At 44.4% G+C, this 24,143-nt stretch overlaps 1 protein-coding gene across 12 annotated transcripts in view; it reads left to right on the forward strand.

Moving 5' to 3' along the window:
* LAMA2 (laminin subunit alpha 2) overlaps positions 1 to 24,143 on the forward strand; it is a 1,150,433-nt gene that overhangs the window by 349,706 nt on the left and 776,584 nt on the right. For all 12 annotated transcript variants that reach the window (XM_068231524.1, XM_068231529.1, XM_068231525.1 and 9 more), the window contains 2 exons: positions 10,979 to 11,068; positions 21,096 to 21,213. In XM_068231524.1, the coding sequence (XP_068087625.1) occupies positions 10,979 to 11,068; positions 21,096 to 21,213 (208 nt within the window). The remainder of the gene's footprint in view (positions 1 to 10,978; positions 11,069 to 21,095; positions 21,214 to 24,143) is intronic.

Consider the following 24,143-nt stretch of genomic DNA (forward strand, 5'->3'; position numbering starts at 1 on the left):
TGAGGAGGAGGATATGACCCAGCTACCTACTGCAGTGTAGGTAAGGTAGCCCACCCAGCCTGCTAACTACACTGATCCCCCCAGCCTGCTACCTACACTGAGCCCCCCAGCCTGCTACCTACACTGAGCCCCCCAGCCTGCTACCTACACTGAGCCCCCCAGCCTGCTACCTATACTGAGCCCCCCAGCCTGCTACCTATACTGAGCCCCCCAGCCTGTTACCTACACTGAGCCCCCCAGCCTGCTACCTATACTGATCCCCCCAGCCTGCTACCTATACTGAGCCCCCCAGCCTGCTACCTATACTGAGCCCCCCAGCCTGTTACCTACACTGAGCCCCCCAGCCTGCTACCTATACTGAGCCCCCCAGCCTGCTACCTAAACTGAGCCCCCCAGCCTGCTACCTATACTGAGCCCCCCAGCCTGCTACCTATACTGAGCCCCCCAGCCTGCTACCTATACTGAGCCCCCCAGCCTGCTACCTATACTGAGCATGAGCCCCCCAGCCTGCTACCTATACTGAGCCCCCCAGCCTGCTACCTATACTGAGCCCCCCAGCCTGCTACCTATACTGAGCCCCCCAGCCTGTTACCTACACTGAGCCCCCCAGCCTGCTACCTACACTGAGCCCCCCAGCCTGCTACCTACACTGAGCCCCCCAGCCTGCTACCTATACTGAGCCCCCCAGCCTGCTACCTACACTGAGCCCCCCAGCCTGTTACCTACACTGAGCCCCCCAGCCTGCTACCTACACTGAGCCCCCCAGCCTGCTACCTACACTGAGCCCCCCAGCCTGCTACCTATACTGAGCCCCCCAGCCTGCTACCTATACTGAGCCCCCCAGCCTGCTACCTATACTGAGCCCCCCAGCCTGCTACCTACACTGAGCCCCCCAGCCTGCTACCTACACTGAGCCCACCAGCCTGCTACCTACACTGAGCCCCCCAGCCTGCTACCTATACTGAGCCCCCCAGCCTGCTACCTATACTGAGCCCCCCAGCCTGTTACCTACACTGAGCCCCCCAGCCTGCTACCTATACTGAGCCCACCAGGCTGCTACCTACACTGATCCCCCCAGCCTGTTACCTACACTGAGCCCCCCAGCCCGCTACCTATACTGAGCCCCCCAGCCTGCTACCTATACTGAACACCCCAGCCTGCTACCTATACTGATCCCCCCATAGCCTGCTACCTATACTGAGCCCCCCAGCCTGCTACCTATATTGATCCCCCCCAGCCTGCTACCTATACTGATCCCCCCCATAGCCTGCTACCTATACTGATCCCCCCCATAGCCTGCTACCTATACTGAGCCCCCCAGCCTGCTACCTATACTGATCCCCCCAGCCTGTTACCTACACTGAGCCCCCCAGCCTGCTACCTATACTGAGCCCCCCAGCCTGCTACCTATACTGAGCCCCCATAGCCTGCTACCTATACTGAGCTCCCCATACCCTGCTACCTATACTGAGCCCCCCATAGCCTGCAACCTATACTGATCCCCCCATAGCCTGCAACCTATACTGATCCCCCCCATAGCCTGCTACCTATACTGGATCCCCCCATAGCCTGCTACCTATACTGAAGCCCCCCATAGCCTGCTACCTATACTGAAGCCCCCCATAGCCTGCTACCTATACTGAAGCCCCCCATACCCTGCTGCCTATACTGAAGTCCCCTATACCCTGCTGCTTATACTGAAGCCCCCTATACCCTGCTGCCTATACTGAAGGCCCCTATACCCTGCTGCCTATACTGAAGGCCCCTATACCCTGCTGCCTATACTGAAGGCCCCTATACCCTGCTGCCTATACTGAAGGCCCCTATACCCTGCTGCCTATACTGAAGGCCCCTATACCCTGCTGCCTATACTGAAGGCCCCTATACCCTGCTGCCTATACTGAAGGCCACTATACCCTGCTGCCTATACTGAAGGCCACTATACCCTGCTGCCTATAATGAAGGCCACTATACCCTGCTGCCTATAATGAAGGCCACTATACCCTGCAACCTATACTGAATGCCCCTATACCTTGCAACCTATAGTGAAGGCCCCTATACCTTGTTAGCTATACTGAAGACACCTTTACCTAGCTACCTATACTGCGGGCACCTATGCCTGGGTACCTATACTGCGGGCAACTATACCATGGATCGCACAATTCTTATGTGCAGGATTCGTTAGATTCGGGATTCGAAAGGTTCGAGATATTCGAGAACCTTTTTAGATTCGGATCCGGATTCGGATTCGAAGAAATTGTGGATTCGTCCCATCCCTAATAAAAAGTGTGGCCTCTACATCCTAGCAAGATCAAGATCTTTTATCAGGCCAGATAATTTCCTTTCCCTTTCCCATTGCACTCTGTCTGTCCTGCTAACAACCATTCTCTTCCTCCTGTCTTTCCACTTTGGCTTTTTCTCCCCCTGAGCTGCATACTGCACCTGTTTTTCTTAATTGTATTCATCCTTTCCTAACCTTTAACACTTCACCCTTTTATTCCCCTTCTATGCCCCCTACTTAGTGACCACTGTAAGGATTAGTGACATATTGGAGTACGGGCTTGGCCACACTGTCTCATTGCTAAGGATTTCACTCAAATGTATTAGTGTGCGATATACAAGTATATCCCATCCATAGACAGAAGTCTATGGCTGCTGATCACACTTATGCACTGTCTAGTTAAATGAGGTCAGCACTCCAATGCAGCACAAAGCAGATCCCACAGCGTTTTTGCCAAATGCTCAGCCAACCGCATTGCAGCTTGAAAAGTGAACACCACTGAACGTCAATGCTGGATGATAAGCTAAATTGGAGTTTAGTAGTCAATAGCCCCTTATAATCATCTACAGGGAGGCCTCAAACACATGCACCTTTTGGTATGCCATTGGCCCCGGTAGCATTAGTATGGCACATTAAGATCATGATGCACTAAACATTTTACTGCTTTAACCACTTCTGTATTTCTGCCATGCTTATCTACGTCCCTGTATATAAACACCTGTAAACACATGTAAACACTTGGTTCTGTTTTCTATTTTTAGAACACGGAGTTAGTATAGAACCATCTTGTGGCCAAAATGTAAATCTACATCCAAATACACCATTATACACTTTCCCATAGAAAAATGAAATACATTTTCATTATTTTTTAACTCCTTCCACCCCTAACCCAAAATAAAATATTACCGCCATATATTGTACTAGGGACACAATTTAAATTTTGTAACAACCGGGAAAAATGGGCAAATAAAATGTGTCTGTTTTATCTACAATAGCACTGTGAGAAAACGCGGAAAAGCCGCTGCATGCGCTCAGAGTAAGGTGGCTGTTTCCGCGTCCAACGCGGCGGTCGGCACACGTGGGCCTACATCTGCTAATATGGCCGAACGCCGAAAAACCGCCGCATGCCTTGATAGTGGTGCGGCTGATTCCGCGTCCAGCACGGCGGGTGGTGCCCAAGACATGTCTGGTGTGGCTGGGACTGATAGTCCACACAGGTTCAGAAGGACGCGCGCGCGCGCTGAGAGGCAGAACTTTTATGACAGCCAGAAGGGAGTCAGCTGACCAAGCCGGTCAGCTGACGTTGCAACCAGTTCCTATTGGTCCAGCACTTAGGGGAGGCGCTGGATAGCGCTGTACTATATATACTGGGTGCTGGTCATTCACTGGTGGTCTGCCGTTGAGATCACTACGTGAAAGCACTCAGACCTTATTGTCAGAATCTGTGTTATCATTCTGTTATACTTCAGACTAGTCCCAGGGTGTTGATGATCAAGGACCTCACACCCAAAGATTAGGAATCTGTGTTATCATTCTGTTATACCTCATACTAGTTCCAGGGTGTTGATGATCAAGGACCTCACACCCAAAGATTAGGGACTTGTGTTACCATTCTGTTATACTTCAGACTAGTTCCAGGGTGTTGATGATCACGGAGCTTACACCCAAGACTAGGCATTGTTTATTATCTGTTATGACCTTCTGCTTTCCTGACCACTCTTCTGTTCACTGATTTGGTACTTCGCTATATCTGATACTCTGTTGCCAAACCCTGCTTGCCTTAGGATTACCAAATCAGCCTCCTGTCTTTGTACATTGTATGTTAGTGTGTTGCCGACCTGGCTTGTCTGACCTTGAGAGCTATCTCCCCAGTTAAGAGATAGTTCACAGATCAGTCAGTGGCATCCTTCTATTGGTGTCACTCACGCTCTGGTCCTTCCCTCTCCCAGTCTGACTCCTCCCCACGGGAGAGTCTCAGGCTGTGGAAAGATACTACTCCAGCAGTATTCCTTACTGCCTTGTACCTGTCCTCCTGGTATTGTTCTCAAAGTATTACCGTTGCACCAAACACTCATATCTCTCAGGTGTCCAGAGGTTAGTAATATATCTGATTATCTGTGATACTGCAGATCATCAATAATCGGGTATATATCTGTATTCTTGGTGATACTGCAGATCACCAATAATCAGATCCTCTCTGTGTTACACCGATCGTTACAAGCACATTTTATTTTTAAACTGCAAGGGCTGAAAGTTGAGAAATTGTGATTTTTTTTTTTCATTTTTTTCTTCTTCTTCCCTTTAAAATGTATTTAAAATAATATAATTATTGGCAAAAAGTACTGCCAAAAGAAAGCCTAGTTTGTCCCGCAAAAATAATATATAGATAATTTCAGTGTGATAAGTAGCGATAAAGTTATTACCGAAGGAATGGAAAGAGCTTTTGAAGGGAAAAAAAACCTGTGGTACAGAAGTGGTTAATGTCTGTTTTTATTTGTTTATTTAATGTTAGAATTGACTTTAAATACAGCGAAAAGTTTTTGGTTAACGTAAAGCCTAACTATGCACATGGATTAACACACATGCATGCAATGACACCTACACTATCTCATTCAGTAACACCCAAAGATTCATAACAGCATTTTAGCTGTCTCACATCCCTACTTAAGAAGAAATTTAAATGTGAATAAGTCAAACTGATGTTTCAGCTAATGTTGTACAGCTAGGTGAGGTGCAAAGCTATATAACAAGCTATCCTAATGGCAACAAACACCACTGGTTTGACCATGCCCACAAATCACAGCCATAGGTTTCATGCCCCACCAAAACATCCACAAAACAGACATTTCCATGCTAGAATTGTCATATGATAGGATAAAAAAAGCTCACCCTATTATTACATCTTCCAGCCTTTTCAGCCAAGCTTTGAAAATCAAAAAACATCACCAATAGCTCTCTCCCCTACCTGCAGGTAGGTCCCGCACAGATGTCCTAATGTGCCCACTAATTATAAAATTTGTACAATCTTTCAAAATCTATTTAGTAGAAGCATAAACTGTGTTCATATACTTTGAATGGATATGTTATGAAGACCCTCATATTACATAAAAGTGGTAAGATTGTATCATTAATGGACACCTGTGTAGTCTTCGCCTGTGGTTTGTTTGTTTGTTTTGTTTTGTTTTTTGTATGCCCCTGGCTGCTGTATTTGGCCCTCAGAAGGGAAAGTCTTATTTATGACCTAACCGATTAAACTTTAAGTGCTGCCAGAAAATGTTATTGATTTAAGTCAGATTCAGAGAAGAGCATATTGTTGTAGAGCATATTGTTATTATCACTGAAGTCAGGAAGTACTTAGGGTAACCCTATTAGGAGTTTCTGTATTTACATGGCTAAAAAATATAGTGTGCTTATTAAAGGTAAAAGCAGGCCATTTCTAGCAGATAGCACTATAAAAGCAGATTAAGATAATCACAGATATCTGTATATGATAGGGTTTCTTCTATTTCCTACTGGGCATGGGGATTTAACATATAGAGTGCAGAGACACTAAACACATGTTTTGGCTCACAGATATGACTTGTCTCGTTATGTAAAAGTACAGGAGTAAAAGTGTCACTTTAATAAGAATGTCTAAATTGTCTAAGTAGTTGAAAAAAAGAAATGTTCTTAAAGTACATTTGTCATGGAAGCAATATGGTTGCTGTCGTCTCTGATCTTCCTCTCAGATTACTTATGTGACTCTAATAAATTTCCCCTGGCTATGACAAAGGACCAAGTGTAGACCTGAAATGAGCCAGCCTTTTTTAAGCTGCTTTTACAATAAAAGTTACAAGAGGACTATAGTTTTGAGCATTTACTTCCCTTTATGAATCCTATTATATAATCTTAATATGCAATTTTTATGTTACAGTCTAATTTACTAGGGCATATCCATCTCTGCTGATGCCCAGTGAGTACAGTATATCACAAATGAGTTGGCATATCAGCATGGAATATTTTACAAACAGTATCAGGTTGGCAAATATTTCAGTCTGGAAGGTTTGTGAATTAGTGAAGAGTTCATTATATATATATATATATATATATATATATATATATATATATATATATATATATATATATATATATATATATATATATATATACAGTATATATATATATACATACACACACACACACACACACACACATATATATATTATATATATATATATATATATATATATATATATATATATATATATATATATATTCACATTCACAGCAAGTGCTTTCTTTTCTTTTCACGAAATCCTGGACAGCCCATGCTTAATGAAAAAGTGCTCACTATGTACGAGCATGACAATTGAATCTCGGTCACAGGAATCAAAGGCCGCAAAGGCCCTGAACTTGAGTAGTAGGAGGGCTGGGGGTGGTGCATTATACTCTCTTTGTTGCAGAGCTGGCAGTGGAACAGCTGTGTCACAGTTGGCTGTCCTCGCTAGGCACAGCATGTCCAAATTCCATCCTCTCGCCAGAATATGCAGGTCTAAACTAACTTTGCTGCTTTATCCTGCAGGAGTAAGCCCATGCAAAAATGTTTGCTTCACAACAGGGGCACCACAAGTAGGCCTCCATATGTCCCTGCAAGCATCAGCAGAGGAGATTTCTAGGGTGGGGTTGTAATACTGGTTAGATTTGCAATGAGAGGTAGAGAGAGGTGTCACACTGGCCACACAGGGAGGTGGATTGGTGAAATATTGGCCACACTTGCTATGGGGGAGATGGAGTGGTGCTATACTGGCCACATTTGCTACGGGGGAGGTGATAAAATGCTATACTGGTCCAGTGGCGTTCCTACCATAGGGCGCAGGGGGGCGTGGTGCACCGGGTGCTTGACAGCCAGGGGGTGTCGCCACGACCCCCCTGGTAGGAAAAGCAGGACCATGGGAGCAGCAGCAAGAAGGAGGGGTGATGGGAAGCGGCGGGGAGGGGGGAAATATCCCCCCCTCACCTGGGTCCCCTCCTTCAGCGCTCGTTACCTCCAAACAGGCAGGGCAGACGGGCGGGCAGGAGGAGAACAACTCACCTCACTAGAGGTGGGCCGAACGGTTCGCCGGCGAACGGTTCCAGGCGAACTTCGGGTGGTTCGCCTTCGCAGGCGAACTTTCCCAGAAGTTCGATTTGCCCCATAATGCTCTATGAGGGTCAACTTTGACCCTCTGCATCACAGTCAGCAGGCGCATTGTAGCCAATCCGGCTATACTAAGCCCTGGAGCCCCACCCCCCCTTATATAAGGCAGGCTCCGGCGGCCATTAGCCTCACTCGTGTGCCTGCTAGAGACAGAATAGGGACAGCTGCTGCAGACTTAGTCAGGCTCTTGCCTTCTTAGCTTGCTTAGCTGAATCTTATTGCTATAATAGCGCCCCAGAAAAGCTCTTTTCAGAGCTCATCCTGGTGTGATCAATTTTTTTTTCTGTGTTTGAAACTGACACTTGTGTTGTTTAGACAGCATTGCTAATTCATACTGTGTATCCCACTGCCAGCAGCAGCAGCACATTCAGTGACTACTACCTGTGTGTGTGATACACTTGTGTTGTTTAGACAGCATTTTCATACTGTGTGTCCCACTGGCACTGCCAGCACAAATGGCAGACTTGCCCGCCTCCATATGATTCTCATGAAAGGAATGTGGTGTCATCTTTGCCTGCCATAACTGGTTCTCGTTAAAGGATTTAAAGTACATTCATTTCAAATACACAGCAGGGCCTCAAAAGTCCTCCTCCTGTATTGTTATTTTTGGTCACTACCTCGGGGCGGGCATGCATGCCTGCCTGCTGCCCTCCTTGGATGTGTAGCGTTGCTCAGGCTCCACACCGGATTCCATCCCTCATTCCCCGGCCTTTACCCGGGGTCACAATGTCAGACTTGCCCGCCTCCATAGGATTCTCATTGTAGCGGTACTGAACAAGTACACAGCAAGTAGAAAATGTAATTTAGAAAAAACAGTTTAGGTAGTGTCAGTATAGTTGCCCCCAGTGTAGGTAGTATAGTGGTCCCCAATATAGGTAGTAAAGTGGCCCCTAGTATAGTGGCCCTTAGTATTTCTGCCCCAGTGTAGGTAGTATAGTGGTCCCCAGAAATGTGGCCCAGGAGGGGTGGGCAGCGCAATAAGGAGGGGCAGCGGCGGAGAGGGGGGAAATATCCCCCCCTCCCTCACCTGGGTCCCCTCCTTCAGCGCTCATTACCTCCAAAATGCGGCAAACAGGCGGGGCGGCGGGCAGGAGGAGAACAACTCACCTCACTTCTGCGTTCCAGTCGCTGGAATGCTGCGTTGCCGTCACGTGCCACTTCTCAATCTTTAATGCAGCCCACTGTGCTTCCTTATGAGCAGAAGCACAGTGACATCATTGAAGGCAGAGATGTGGTACGTGACGGCGACACAGCGTTCCAGCGATTGGAACGCAGAAGTGAGGTGTAGAGATGGGCCGAACCTCTGATTTTAGGTTCGCGAAGGTTCGGTTCGCGGAAAAGTTTGCGAACCGCAATAGACTTCAATGGGGAGGAGAACTTTGAAAAATAGAAACATTTATGCTGGCCACAAAAGTGATGGAAAAGATGTTTCAAGGGGTCTGACATCTGAGTTTTTGCATGGAGGAGTGGGATACATGCCAAAAGTCCTGGGGAAAAATCTGTATTTGACGCACAGCAGTGTTTTAAAGGCAGAAATCACATTGCATGCTAAATTGGAGGCCTAAAGTGCTTTAAAACATCTTGCATATGTATACATCAATCAGGTAGTGTAATTAGTGTACTGCTTCACACTGGCAGACCAAACTCACTGTGTAACACACCGCACACAGCTGTTTGTGTAGTGACGGCTGTGCGGGACTGGTGCACACCATGACGAGAATGCAGGTGATGGCGGCGTTCCAGCCCATATGGTCACCGGGCTGAGGTAGCTCAATGACAGAATAACAGTGACTGTCCAGCTGATCAAATTTGGTCTGTCCACAATAAAGCAACGACCTTATTATCTTGGATGTGCCCCCCTCCCCCCCCCCCCCCCCCCCCGAGACACTCATACACTCATATAGCCGGCTGTCATTGCTTCATTGTGATACGCAAGCCCCTTCACTGCGGCAAGGTAATTATCATGAAGGGGAATTGACACATGTACATGCCTTTTGTTTTGTTGTTAGGTAGGTAGGTGCACTGAACAGGTGGGTATGCACTGCAGTGATTGGTATTACAGGTGCAGCTGTCACACACACAGGTAGTCACTGAATGTGCTGAGCCTGGCAGTGGCACAGTAGGATTTACCAAGGGGCCAAGGTCCAGCAGCTGCGACTGACTGACAGGGCTGTATATGCAACACAAGTGTCTTTGAGATACACACACACACAAAAAAAATAGATCACAAAAACAACATTAGCTCTCAAAAGAGCTGTTGCGGATGAGAAGTGCTTTTTAGCAATAAGTATCAGCAAGAAGGAGCAACCTAACAAGCCTAACACAAGAGCCTAACTAAGCTTTCCCTATGTCTGCAGGTTCTCTCCCTTCTCTAATTACTGCAGCCACACGAGTGAATGAAAAGGCTGATGCTGCCTGCGTTTTATAAGGGGGGGGGGCTCCAGGAGGGAGTGTAGCCTGATTGGCTACCCTGTGTCTGCTGACTGTGATGTATAGGGTCAAAGTTGACCCTAATGATGTAGTATAGGGGGCGGGTCAAACTCGCATATATTTTGTGGTTCACCGCGAACGCGAACCACCGAAGTTTGCGCGAATAAGTTCGCAGTTCGAACCATTCGGGCCATCTCTAATCTTGAAGCCGGACCTTAATGACTGTACTACTCTGGGGTTTAGTTTTAAGATCTTGTTTCTGGCCTACAAATCTACCTATAAGACCTGCCAGACATACGCATCTGAACTCGTGCACAGATACACACCAGTATCCCATCCTCAAATTACCTTTGCCTGACCACTTCACGCATCACTCATTCCTATGCACAGCTCCAAGACTTCTCCAAAGCTGACCACCTTTTCTAAATCCCCTACTTAGTGTGTTACTACCCCCTCCCTGTAATTTGTAAGCTTTTGGCAGGGGCAATATAGGCCAAATTTGCCACAAAATCAAACTAGCTCTCTCATCAATAGTTAATATCAGATTTTGTATACTTTTTTTTGTTTTTCTCTTTTTGAAGCTATTGTAGTTGTAAGTAACTGTCACTTTTTTTTGGTGATATAACACTTAAGTATATATATATAACTAATGGAAAATTAGATTAAGTAAATATCTGCTTTCAGAATCTCACAGTGTACTGTCATTTTGTTTCTCTTTTTTGCGGCATGTAGTGTATCTGCCCACACTAGTACATTTCAAACACACTGATGAGAAAAGATGCTGTGGGTAGGTGGTGAAAAAATAATAATGATGGAGCATGCCAATATTAACAGGAACATCTCCTACTGTTCTGTATTCCATTAGTAAATCTGGTCTTTTATTCTGTAAATGATTGACAATGCTGAATATATAAACATGTCATGCTTGTAACTATGCATAGGCTCTGCTAGTACAGCTTATAGATAGACCCGTTCCCAATATTTATTCCAATAGAGTGCCAAAGATGTACTAAACTCTAAATATTACATTAAATAATTCTGCAACATATGATGTTTACTAACCAATTAACTGTTGTCTTTTTATTTCCCAGTATTTCTATTCCATTAAAGATATTTCTGTGGGTGGTATGTGCATCTGCTATGGTCATGCACGAGCTTGTCCATGGAATCCAAGAACCAATGTAAGTAAAGGTTTGATTGAACTGAAATCAGTCCTTTGAGCCACCACAACTGTATAGATTAGAGCTCACCACTTTTCTCTTTTCTTTGCTTTCTGCTTCTCTGACATGTGACTTTTTGGCACATAAATACAGATGACAACATTTTTGCCTTATACTAATCTCTCAACTTAGACAAACACTACTAGGGGCTCATTTCCACTATGGGTGGTTTGCTGCATTTCCACGAATGCAGATTTGAATGGGGAGATGCAGCCTATTAAATCAACAGACTGCCATCCAATTCACATGCAGGGAAAAATTTGCATGGCGTGCACTGCCGTGCAGTAAACAAAATGAGATAAAAATGGAGCAATTCCTCTAGACCTGCATGGCATCGCTAGAGGGATTTGGATGCATCTGGCATGACATATGCCATGCACAGTGGAAATGGACCCTTAGGCTTGGTTCACACTGTGCACATTGCATAACAAGTGCTCTATAATTTGGAGGCGGAGGGGAGTGTTACTGCAATGCACAATGCTTCCATTATAACATAGGCATTATATCAAAGCCTGATTAATGTTACACATATTATGTTATGTACATGATGTTCACATGTGATGTTCACATGCCATGTGGCGGGCTTAAGTTATTTATTTAGGGACACTTGATTATTGTGCTTGAATTGCTTATGTGCATATAAAACACATGGATTTTAAAATGTACCTAGCAGATCATGGTCATAGTTTGTTACAATGGCTTCTTCTCTGTGTGACTACTATAAGTACTATAAGTCGAAAAATTTAGAACTGAATCAAAGTATAAAAGTTTAGTGGTCGCCTTATACTCGAGTCAGTTCTAAATTTGTTGCCCTACATCCCTGGGATTGGGGAAAAAGGGTCGCCACTCTCTCGCTCTCTTCCCACAGCCTCCATTGCAGTCAGTGTAAAGTAGAAAATCTCCTGCATCACCCTGGGGTAATGAGCTGTCATCACTGCCTGGCTGGGACACACCTACTGATCAGAGGGGGCAGAGAGAGTTGGATTTACATTGTATAGAAGGACAGTCCTCTTGATGTTTAGACAAAACACAGAGCTCACACACAGTAAAAACAGAAGGCTGCCATGGTGAATGGGTTCAGGAACCCCAATTTATGTGGGACTTGTTGGTTCACAAAACTGGATCTTTTTCTCTTTCTATTATGCTCAGTTTCTTTAACACTGTGTGCATACTATGAAGTGACTGGTTCAGGATACAGTCATAGATAATTGTAATGGTAGACAGGAACGAGAATGTTATTTGGAAATATTATAATTGGCCACAAAATTAATCCTTTCTCCAGAAATATTTCATTTGTAAATGACAAATTGAATACGCGGGAAAATGTAATTAATACCTTGCAATAGTATATTATGTCATTTTTACTGATAATTAAGATTCCACTTCATGCCAAATAGCAACTGTTGTCTAAGACTTCATTCTTACTTTATGACAGAATTTCACAAGCTACTGAGGTTTTGTGAAATATTTTGCAATGCCTTTCAGAGCAAAAAGGTTCAGTAATCAGAATTAGCATTTTTAGTATAACAGACATTCGTTTTGAGAAGGGACTCTAACCTAAATAAGTAGGGTAAGTGCTGAAAAAACAAGAAGTGATTCTGCCTTCAATGCTTGAAACATCAGCTGTCATAGCTCTGACCTTCATATCAGATAATACCCATTCCATACGTGACCATACATAGCTTTCACAGTGATCCTGTGTCAGCCTGAAAAGATATCAGAGAAGAATGTCAAAGAGAATTGCTTGAGAGCAGGGACATCTATTCTTTTTCACTTTCTTTGTACAAATTGTACAAACTGAGCCTTGCCCTGCCCTTTTTGTCCCTCTAGACCCTTACTGACCAACAGGGAAGCTCATAGGCTCAAATCACTTTGCCTTCACTTTGAATACAGCAGGCTGTGTATCTGAAACTGTTAATCCTTACTGATGGAAATATTTAAGTAAAACTACATGACTCAAAAGAAATTCATAAGGGTCAGCAGGTCATGCACCAAGTGTTGAACAATGAAATCTTTATTAGCACATAAGCATTACAACTGAAAGCTACATAGATACATAAACACTTAAAAATCAGCCAGGTTTTGGCCTCTATCTTGCCTAAGGCTGCACCCTTTTACTAGAGGAGTGACAGGGGAAAATTGTATAAGGAAGTGCAATCAATTATATTTTCAATTATTCAAATATGTATTCAGCAACTGCCCATAAAGTTTATACTAATTGTTCATTCTCCATCTGTCAATAAGCTGTTAGCTCATATTGTAACCCAGAATTACTGTTCAGCAGAGCCAAAGAGTGAAGCAGTCATGTAAATAGCTTGGTGTTCATATCTGCAATAGTATAATTCCTTAAAGGTACATAAATTGATCGTTTTACTCCTTAATTATAAACCCATGCAAAGTATATTAATTAGGGATGAGCTTCAGAATTCCACGGATTTACAATTTCTTGAGTTTACAGAGTTAACAAAAAATATATGGTATATATATTTTTTTTAAAAAATAACTAACTTAATTGACAAAAAAAAAATAACCTTCTGCTGAACTCTGGTAGAAAGTGGAAATCCGTTGGAATCAGAAATCGTCATTTGCCACCATCCCTAATATTAACCACTTCCCGACCGCCGTATATACAATTGGCGGCCGGGAAGTGGACCCCGCAAGAACCGCCGTATTGACAAATGGCGGCGGTCCTTGTAGGGGCATGGGCGGAGTGATCGCGTCATCAGTGACGCGATCCTCCGCCTCCGCCTGGCGCCGCTCACCCGCCGCAACATCCCGCCGGCCATACGGAAGCGCCAGCGGGATGTTAACCCGACGATCGCCGCATACAAAGTGTATAATACACTTTGTAATGTTTACAAAGTGTATTATACAGGCTGCCTCCTGCCCTGGTGGTCCCAGTGTCCGAGACCCTAGTCTGCACCAAGCACACTGTTTCCCCCCCCCTGCCCCAGATCGCCCACAGCACCCATCAGACCCCCCCCTGCCCACTCCCCAGACCCCTGTTTGCACCCAATCACCCCCCTAATCACCCATCAATCACTCCCTGTCACTATCTGTCAACGCTATTTTTTTATCCCCCCCCTGCCCCTGCTCCCTCCTGATCACCCCCCCCACCCCTCAGATTCTCCCCAGACCCCCCCCCCCCCAGACCCCCCCCATGTACTGTATGCATCTATCCCCCCTGATCACCTGTCAATCACCTGTCAATCACCTGTCAATCACCCATCAATCACCCATCAATCACCCCCTGTCACTGCCACCCATCAATCAGCCTCTAACCTGCCCCTTGCGGGCAATCTGATCACCCACCCACACCAATAGATCGCCCGCAGATCCGACATCAGATCACCACCCAAGCGCAGTGTTTACATCTATTCTCTCCTCTAAACACCCACTAATTACCCATCAATCACCCATCAATCACCCCCTATCACCACCTGTTACTGTTACCCATCAGATCAGACCCTAATCTGCCCCTTGCGGGCACCCAATCACCCGCCTACACGCCCAGATTGCCCTCAGACCTCCCCTTATCAATTCGCCAGGGCATTATTTACATCTCTCCTTCCCTGTAATAACCCACTGATCACCTGTCAATCACCCATCAATCACCCCCTGTCACTGCCACCCATCAATCACCCCCTGTCACTGCCACCCATCAATCAGCCCCTAACCTGCCCCTTGCAGGCAAACTGATCACCCACCCACACTAATAGATCGCCCGCAGATCCGACATCAGATCACCACCCAAGCGCAGTGTTTACATCTATTCTCTCCTCTAAACACCCACTAATTACCCATCAATCACCCATCAATCATCCCCTATCACCACCTGTCACTGTTACCCATCAGATCAGACCCTAATCTGCCCCTTGCGGGCACCCAATCACCCGCCTACACGCGCAGATTGCCCTCAGACTCCCCCTTATCAATTCGCCAGGGCATTATTTACATCTGTCCTTCCCTGTAATAACCCACTGATCACCTGTCAATCACCTGTCAATCACCCATCAATCACCCCCTGTCACTGCCACCCATCAATCACCCCCTGTCACTGCCACCCATCAATCAGCCCCTAACCTGCCCCTTGCGGGCAAACTGATCACCCACCCACACCAATAGATCGCCCGCAGATCCGACATCAGATCACCTCCCAAGCGCAGTGTTTACATCTATTCTCTACCCTAAACACCCACTAATTACCCATCAATCACCCCCTATCACCACCTGTCACTGGTACCCATCAGATCAGACCCTAATCTGCCCCTTGCGGGCACCCAATCACCCGCCTACACGCTCAGATTGCCCTCAGACCCCCCCTTATCAATTCGCCAGTGCAATATTTACATCTGTTCTCCCCTGTAATAACCCACTGATTACCTGTCAATCACCTGTCACTCACCTGTCAATCACCTATCAATCACCCATCAATCACCCCCTGTCACTGCCACCCATCAATCACCCGCTGTCACTGCCACCCATCAATCAGCCCCTAACCTGCCCCTTGCGGGCAACCTGATCACCCACCCACACCAATAGATCGCCCGCAGATCCGACGTCCGATCACCTCCCAAGTGCAGTGTTTACATCTGTTCTCTACCCTAAACACCCACTAATTACCCATCAATCACCCCCTGTCACTGCTACAGATTAGACCCCTATCTGCCCCTAGGGCACTCAATCACCCGCCCACACCCTCAGAATGCCCTCAGACCCCAGCCCTGATCACCTCGCCAGTGCATTGCTTGCATCTATTCCCCCCTCTAATCACACCTTGAGACACCCATCAATCACCTCCTGTCACCCCCTAGCACACCTACCCATCAGATCAGGCCCTAATTTGCCCCGTGTGGGCTCATGATCACTCGGCCAAACCCTCAGATCCCCCTCAGACTTCCTTCCGATCACCTCCCCAGTGCATTGATTGCATCTATTTTCCCCTCTAACCACCCCCTGAGACACCCATCAATCACCTCCTGTCACCCCCCTAGCACTCCTATCCATCAGATCAGGCCCAATACAACCTGTCATCTAAAAGGCCACCCTGCTTATGACCGGTTCCACAAAATACGCCCCCTCATAGACCACCTGTCATCAAAATTTGCAGATGCTTATACCCCTGAACAGTCATTTTGAGACATTTGGTTTCCAGACTACTCACGGTTTTGGGCCCGTAAAATGCCAGGGCGGTATAAGGAACCCCACAAGTGACCCCATTTTAGAAAAAAAGACACCCCAAGGGATTATGTTAGGTGTATGACGAGTTCATAGAAGATTTTATTTTTTGTCAAAAGTTAGCGGAAATTGATTTTTATTGTTTTTTTTTCACAAAGTGTCATTTTTCACTAACTTGTGACAAAAAATAAAATCTTCTATGAACTCGCTATACACCTAACGGAATACCTTGGGGTGTCTTCTTTCTAAAATGGGGTCACTTGTGGGGTTCCTATACTGCCCTGGCATTTTAGGGGCCCTAAAACCGCGAGGAGTAGTCTAGAAAACAAATGCCTCAAAATGACCTGTGAATAGGACGTTGGGCCCCTTAGCGCACCTAGGCTGCAAAAAAGTGTCACACGTGGTACCGCCGTACTCAGGAAAAGTAGTATAATGTGTTTTGGGGTGTATTTTTACACATACCCATGCTGGGTGGGAGAAATTTCTATGTAAATGGACCATTGTGTGTAAAAAAAAAATCAAACAATTGTCATTTACAGAGATATTTCTCCCACTTAGCATGGGTATGTGTAAAAATACACCCCAAAACACATTATACTACTTCTCATGAGTACGGCGGTACCACATGTGTGGCACTTTTTTACACCCTAAGTACGCTAAAGGGCCCAAAGTCCAATGAGTACCTTTAGGATTTCACAGGTCATTTTGCGTCATTTGGTTTCAAGACTACTCCTCACGGTTTAGGGCCCCTAAAATGCCAGGGCAGTATAGGAACCCCACAAATGACCCCATTCTAGAAAGAAGACACCCAAAGGTATTCCGTACAGAGTATGGTGAGTTCATAGAAGATTTTATTTTTTGTCACAAGTTAGCGGAAAATGACACTTTGTGAAAAAAAACAATTAAAATCAATTTCCGCTAACTTGTGACAAAAAAATAAAAACTTCTATGAACTCACCATACTCCTAACGGAATACCTTGGGGTGTCTTCTTTCTAAAATGGGGTCATTAGTGGGGTTCCTATACTGCCCTGGCATTTTAGGGACCCAAAACCGTGAGGAGTAGTCTTGAAACAAAAATGACCTGTGAAATCCTAAAGGTACTCATTGGACTTTGGGCCCCTTAGTGCAGTTAGGGTGCAAAAAAGTGCCACACATGTGGTATCGCCGTACTTGGGAGAAGTAGTACAATGTGTTTTGGGGTGTATTTTTACACATACCCATGCTGGGTGGGAGAAATACCTCTGTAAATGACAATCTTTTGATTTTTTTACACACAATTGTCCATTTACAGAGTTATTTCTCCCACCCAGCATGGGTATGTGTAAAAATACACCCCAAAACACATTGTACTACTTCTCCCGAGTACGGCGATACCACATGTGTGGCACTTTTTTGCACCCTAACTGCGCTAAGGGGCCCAAAGTCCAATGAGTACCTTTAGGATTTCACAGGTCATTTTAAGAAATTTTGTTTCAAAACTACTCCTCACGGTTTAGGGCCCCTAAAATGCCAGGGCAGTATAGGAACCCCACAAATGACTCCATTTTAGAAAGAAGACACCCCAAGGTATTCTGTTAGTAGTACGGTGAGTTCATAGAAGATTTTATTTTTTGTCACACGTTAACGTAATTGATTTTTATTGGTTTTTTTCACAAAGTGTCATTTTCCGCTAACTTGTGACAAAAAATAAAATCTTCTATGAACTCACCGTACTACTAACTGAATACCTTGGGGTGTCTTCTTTCTAAAATGGGGTCATTTGTGTTGATGAATATAATAAAAAGTAAAAATCGCAGGAGCAATCAAATAGCACCAAAAGAAAGCTTTATTAGTGACAAGAAAAGGAGCCAAAATTCATTTAGGTGGTAGGTTGTATAAGCGAGCAATAAACCGTGAAAGCTGCAGTGGTCTGAATGGAAAAAAAGTGGCCGGTCCTTAAGGGGGGTAAAGCCCTAGGTCCTCAAGTGGTTAATAAGCAACAAAACTATCATATACGCTATATGATATATCAAATCAATATCAGAACACTGTTGTTTCTAATGTTCATGATCCAAGAAATTTCACATATCCCAACTCATCTGGCAAGGCCCAATCTTCATCCAAACATGTCCACACAAGAGCTACTTCACTGAATGTACAGGAGAAGTCAGTTAAATGTTTAAAGTGGATCTGAGGTGAACTTTTACTCATTGCATAATTGTGTTCCTTTCATATAGTTTATAGGGCATTCCTCAAGCCAAATACTTTTTTGTTTTTGTTTGAATACTCTAATTCCCTATAAACTAAATAAGCCACTACCACAGGTTTTCAGAGAGCCTTGGCAGTAGCAAGGGCTCATGGGAGCTCAGTCTGGGCAGGAGGAGGAGGAGGAGGTGTTACTAGCCAGGGATTTCAGAGGCAGAGGGGAGGAGTAGAGGGGATTAGGCTGAGTGCTCAAGATACAGATAAGCCTGCCTCTGTGTAATGTTTACAAACAACATTGCTGCTGTCATTGTATCACAGAAATAAATAATAATTTTCTATTAAAGCTGTTTGCAGCTAGATTTGCTGTGTAAACTATGTAAACTTTAGATAAGATATATAGACAAGTTACTTGTTATAGTTAGTTTTTCATCTCAGATCCGCTTTAACCACTTGAGGACCACAATGTTAAACCCCCCTACTGACCAGGCTCTTTTTTGATGCACTGTGCTGTGCAGGCTTTTCAGCCTCCTGCACAGCCCAGCTATGGAGCCCAGCGATCGGACTCACCTCCTTTGTTTGTCCCTAAGTGGACATGCCGCCGGAGGTGTCCGATTGTTGTGGCAGTAGTTTTTTTTTTTTCAGCCTGTATCAGGCTGTTTCACCCTCCCTCCCCATCCCTCCTCCCCTCCATTCACTGCATTGAACAGGACGGCGATCCGTCCTGTTCCGCCTCTCATAGGCATCAGCCTATGAGAGGATGGCGATCTCCGGCCAATAAGAGGACGGCGATCCCCGGCCAATCAGAGGCCGGGGATCGCCGATCTTGTACAGTGCTGCCGGAGACTGCAGCGCTGTACTGAAGTAAACAAAAGGGATTCTTTCCCCTTTCTTTTACAAACAGCCTGCTAGCCGCGATCGGTGGCTAGCAGGCTAATCACGGAGCTCCGCTCCGTGAACTGGCAGAGAACGATCGCGCATGCGTGCAGCCGTATCCTGGGAAACTGCAGCTCCAGGACTTGATGCCAATTGGCGTTAGGCGGTCCTGGGGCTGCTGCCGCAGTCACATCCATGGGCGTGATGCGGTCGTTATGTAATTAATGAACTCCATTCTACCTGGGTTCAAATTGGTGTCATGGAAAGTTAAAACTCCATTTGTGAAAATATCTCTCTCCGATTAGTCGTTTAAGTGGCAACTGCTGAAAAATAGAGACAAGCAGAGACACAGTGTAGTCCATCTGAGTGCAGAGAAAGCCTAAATTAATTACTTCTAACATGTTTTGCTGGTTATGTCTCATCAGAGAAGGCTGTGTACTCACTAAAACTAAAAAGTTGAGGAGCTGTACCCTAGCCTTCAGGACTGAAGGTGGTGGTACTGTCACTACTACCTCTGTATACCTTCAGCTAGAGTGTAGTCATTTGAATTCAGAAAGTAATAGTGCTGAACCTGAACTGGCCACCATTCCCTGGGTGAACCCAACCAAATCCTGCTATAATGTATTTTTCCTCCTTCAACCCACTTGTTTTCTGCAAAGATCCCTTCACCTTCCTACCCAGAAAGTGGGAAGGGAGTAGGGGTGACCACTACTTTATCAATTAAATTTACATGTGTGTGTGTGTGTGTGGGGGGGGGGGGGGGCACTAACCATGATGTAAAACTATTTAGGGGTTGATGGCCAATAGACTTTAGGGGGAATCTATAAGTGGGGAGGATGGCACCAGGGAATCAATGAGTGGCATTACAAAGGGCCATAGGGGACACAGAGTATGTAGATTACTATTTTGGGGAACAGCACAGAGACCACTATAAGTGGTGGCATATTTAAAGGTACTATAAAGGGGAACCATATGGGACTTTTAAACAAAAAAAATACCCCTTTTATTCAAAATCAAATATCACCATACAATGTGCCAGCCAGTGATGAGCGAAAATGCCAATATTCTTTTTGCATTCATTTTTGAGAAAATAATGTCAAGTCGAAATGTCGAAAATAAGTTTTGTTGTTTTTTGTGGTAAAAATATTTATTAACATAGTCACAGTAATAATATTGTAATTCCGTGCTTTTTCATGGTACAAATATCGTATACAAGCAATACAAGCGAAAATACAATTTTTCGTGAATATTTTCTCCAATTGAAAATAGGATTTTCGCTGCAAAAATGACTTTGGCGAAAATTTGCAAGCAACACGGGTGCCAGCAACATAATGTATGTTTTTGAATAAGCAGGATAATAGCTAAATAAAATGTGTGGGTTTTATTTACAGCAGCAGTTTTTATTTTAAAACTATAACAGGTAAAAACTGAAAAAAGTTTTTTCTAATTTTTCTTTTTCTTTGCATACAAAATAATATAAATAATATTCAGTATATCACTTAGGTGTCATATAAGCAGTGATAAAGTTACTGCTGATTAAATAGGGTCATAGCTGCCCAACCTGCTCTGGTCCATAAAGGGAAAACAAGCTTTAGTTGGGCAGTAATAATAATTATGGCATTCAGCTAATCTAAAGTGGTAATTTGATTTTTAATGTATGACCTTTACATCTTGTTTTTTAGAGCTCACTTCTGTATTAAATACTAAGAGCAAGGTAACTAACTGACTTGTTTTCATGTCACTTTGTGTAGAAATCTTCTTGTGAATGTGAACACAATACATGTGGACCCAGCTGTGATAGATGTTGTCCTGGTTTTCACCAAAAGCCTTGGCGGGCTGGAACATTGCTCACAAAGCATGAATGCGAACGTAAGTAAAGCATTAAGTCCTTGTACCATTTTGTCTTATACATCACCATTAAATGCTGCCAGCACTCAATGCCAATAGAAAGAAAAGCTTTTTCTATAATTCATGCTCAAGGACTCTTTCACAACTTCAGTTAAGCCTCTGCTTTCTGAGAGACAACAGGTGCAACAAAGCATTCATGATCAAGTTCTTAGCCTTAATAATCACAAGAAATCTTCAATATCCTCAGCACACAATGGTTCTAGGAAAGCAAGGCAAACAGAAATCTCTCCTTGCATTGGGGCACTTGCAAATATAATAAAATACATCTTTTCTGATATGTTTTTGTTTCCAGGTAACGTGTTTAAAATTCATGGACTATTGTGTTTGTTGTATTTCTACAAGGCTAAAAGAATAGCTGTACTTCAGCTATCTATACACTTTTAAAAATTGTGACTTGGAATGATGGTTCATGGTCATTTCAGGAACTATAATAAAAATAGCCTTTGTACCGACAGGCTTCTCAGCTTTCTACTAAGTAGCCTGTATTGTTTGACATGGAGGGAAAAGGAAAGGACAAGTGACTGATGCCCGCCTCAAGAGGTCAATTGTTAGTGATCCAACATGACAGATCACAAATGATGTAGTCCATGGTGTCTGGGGAAAATGTACTAACTTTAGAATTCTGAATGGTCTCTCAATGAACAATTATTCCATCCACAGAAATGTACAGGTATTCATCTGTCTTCCATTATTTAGTACAACAGCCAATGCCTTCATCTGCCTTCCATTATTTAGTGCAACAGTCAATGGGCCCTTGATCCCAAAAGTCAGACAAGGTTGTTGCAGGGCCCCAGGTAAGTGTCACTTCAAAGTCAGCGAAGACTTCCACTGCCCAAGCTTGAATGTGGTGCCAGGGAGCAGACATAAGATAAGTATCTGTAACAGTTGTGCATCACGTAGGAGAGTTAGTGTTAGGATTTAAGGTTGGGGTGATTAATTGCATTCATAAGATAGGGTTAATGTTAATGGGAAGTGACAATAGGCTTCAAGAAGTGGTAAACATTAAGGGGCATGCTCATTGTAAGGAAAATGTTAACATTAAAGCACTTCTATTATGAAAAAGCTCTTACGGAATGGCAGTTCCTCAATCCAACTGTCAAAATAGTGTGCAAATTACTAGGGACTGGCCAACAACTTTGTATAGATTCTTTTCAGGGATTGCGTTTGTAAATAATAAAGGGAATACTGAAAGTTCCTAATGAGGAGATGGACTTGGCCAAAACCTGTCAGATTTTTACTGCCCAAATGTATAAGTGACAGCAACACAGGAGAAAGGTAATTTATTGTGCATTCTAATCTGGAAGCAATGCACTTCTCATAAGTATGTGTACTCATGTATTTTTATTTTTTTTGCAATAGTGGTCCTTTCAGGTGGTAGATTACTATTAGGAGACTAGTAGGTTAGGGGCAGCAAAATTAAGTAAAAAAAAAATAAAAATAAAGCACTACCAAAATCTGCTAGTGTCATACTCAAAATTTTGAAAAAAAAAAGTTGAATTATAATTGAGACCTCATTAGTCCAGTTGGTCTAGTAAAAACCTTACTTTATAAACTATCACATTTTCCCCTCCTTTTATGCTCTCTCTCTCCTCATATCTCAACTCTTTCCTGTGGTACAGGGGGAGTATAGTGTCCCATCCTCAACAAAGAATGTTAGGTCATACCCCAAATCTGTAGAGATGAGTGGTTATGAATTTATAGTAGAAAAAGTGTACTCATACCTATTCAAATTCCAGGATTTTGGGATGTAATAAAATGAGACCACAATAAATTATTTTAAAACTTTTCCCATCTTTAACTACCTTAAGACCGCTCCTCACCCATGGGCGTGGCCGTGGCAGCAGCCCCAGGACCGCCTGACGCCTGGGGCTGCAGTTTTGCATCTCCTGCTCAGGGGGCGGAGCTCCACACCCTCTTCAGTCTCCGAGCGGTGATTGCCACTCAGAAGACTGTTAGACGGCGTAATCACCATCTATATACATGTACAGCGTTGTGATTGGCAGCAGCACTGTACTGGGGGCAGCCGTGTGACACGGCTGTCCCCCTGGGGGACAAGAGAGCGATCGGCTCTCATAGGCAGAAGCCTATGACAGCCGATCGCCAGGATTAGCTGGCTGGGGGGTGGGAGGATTTAAAAAAATATATATACATAAATAGTAAAAAAATAATATTAACCACCCTGGCGTTCAATTTCCCCAGGATTTCTGTGCAAAAAGTGGTTCAATTAATTTCAAATAATTTTCAAGGTTTTTTTTTTGTGTAATCGTTTTTTTTAATATTGAAATCAATATAGGTTATTGTATTGAATTCCATTAAAAAAAAGTGTTTGCATTGAGATGTTGATGATGTTGTGTGACCCTGGTGTCATCAATGCCGATCGGCGGGGGACATGTCATTGCCGAGGGAGAAGAAAAATCTGCCAAGGGACATGGAAGAAGGCACTAGGGAAGCTATCAGAGGTTTGCGACGAGGGATCAGCACGCCAATGGTGAGTATAAAACCCAGATGTATAGCCAGGTATACAGGGAGCCAGATGTATAGCCAGGTTTTTAGGTAGTCAGATGTGCAACCAGGTATATAGGTAGCCAGATGTATAGTGAGCCAGATGTATAGGTAGGTAGGCAGATGTATAGGTAGGCAGATGTATAGCGAGCCAGATGTATAGGTAGGTAGGCAGATGTATAGGTAGGCAGATGTATAGCGAGCCAGATGTATAGGGAGTCAGATGTATAGGGAGCCAGGTTTGTGGGAGGGGGATCCCCATTCTATGTGTGCGGATGGCCTTGCCAGGTGGGGGCTCCTCATTCTAAGGGGGTAGGGATTCCCCTTTGAATGCGTGGGGATGGCCGGGTGGGGGCTTCCCCTTCTAAGGGGGGGGGAATCCCTTTTCT

This window comes from Hyperolius riggenbachi, chromosome 4 (genome assembly GCF_040937935.1).
Source record: "Hyperolius riggenbachi isolate aHypRig1 chromosome 4, aHypRig1.pri, whole genome shotgun sequence".
Classification (NCBI taxonomy): Eukaryota; Metazoa; Chordata; class Amphibia; order Anura; family Hyperoliidae; genus Hyperolius; species Hyperolius riggenbachi.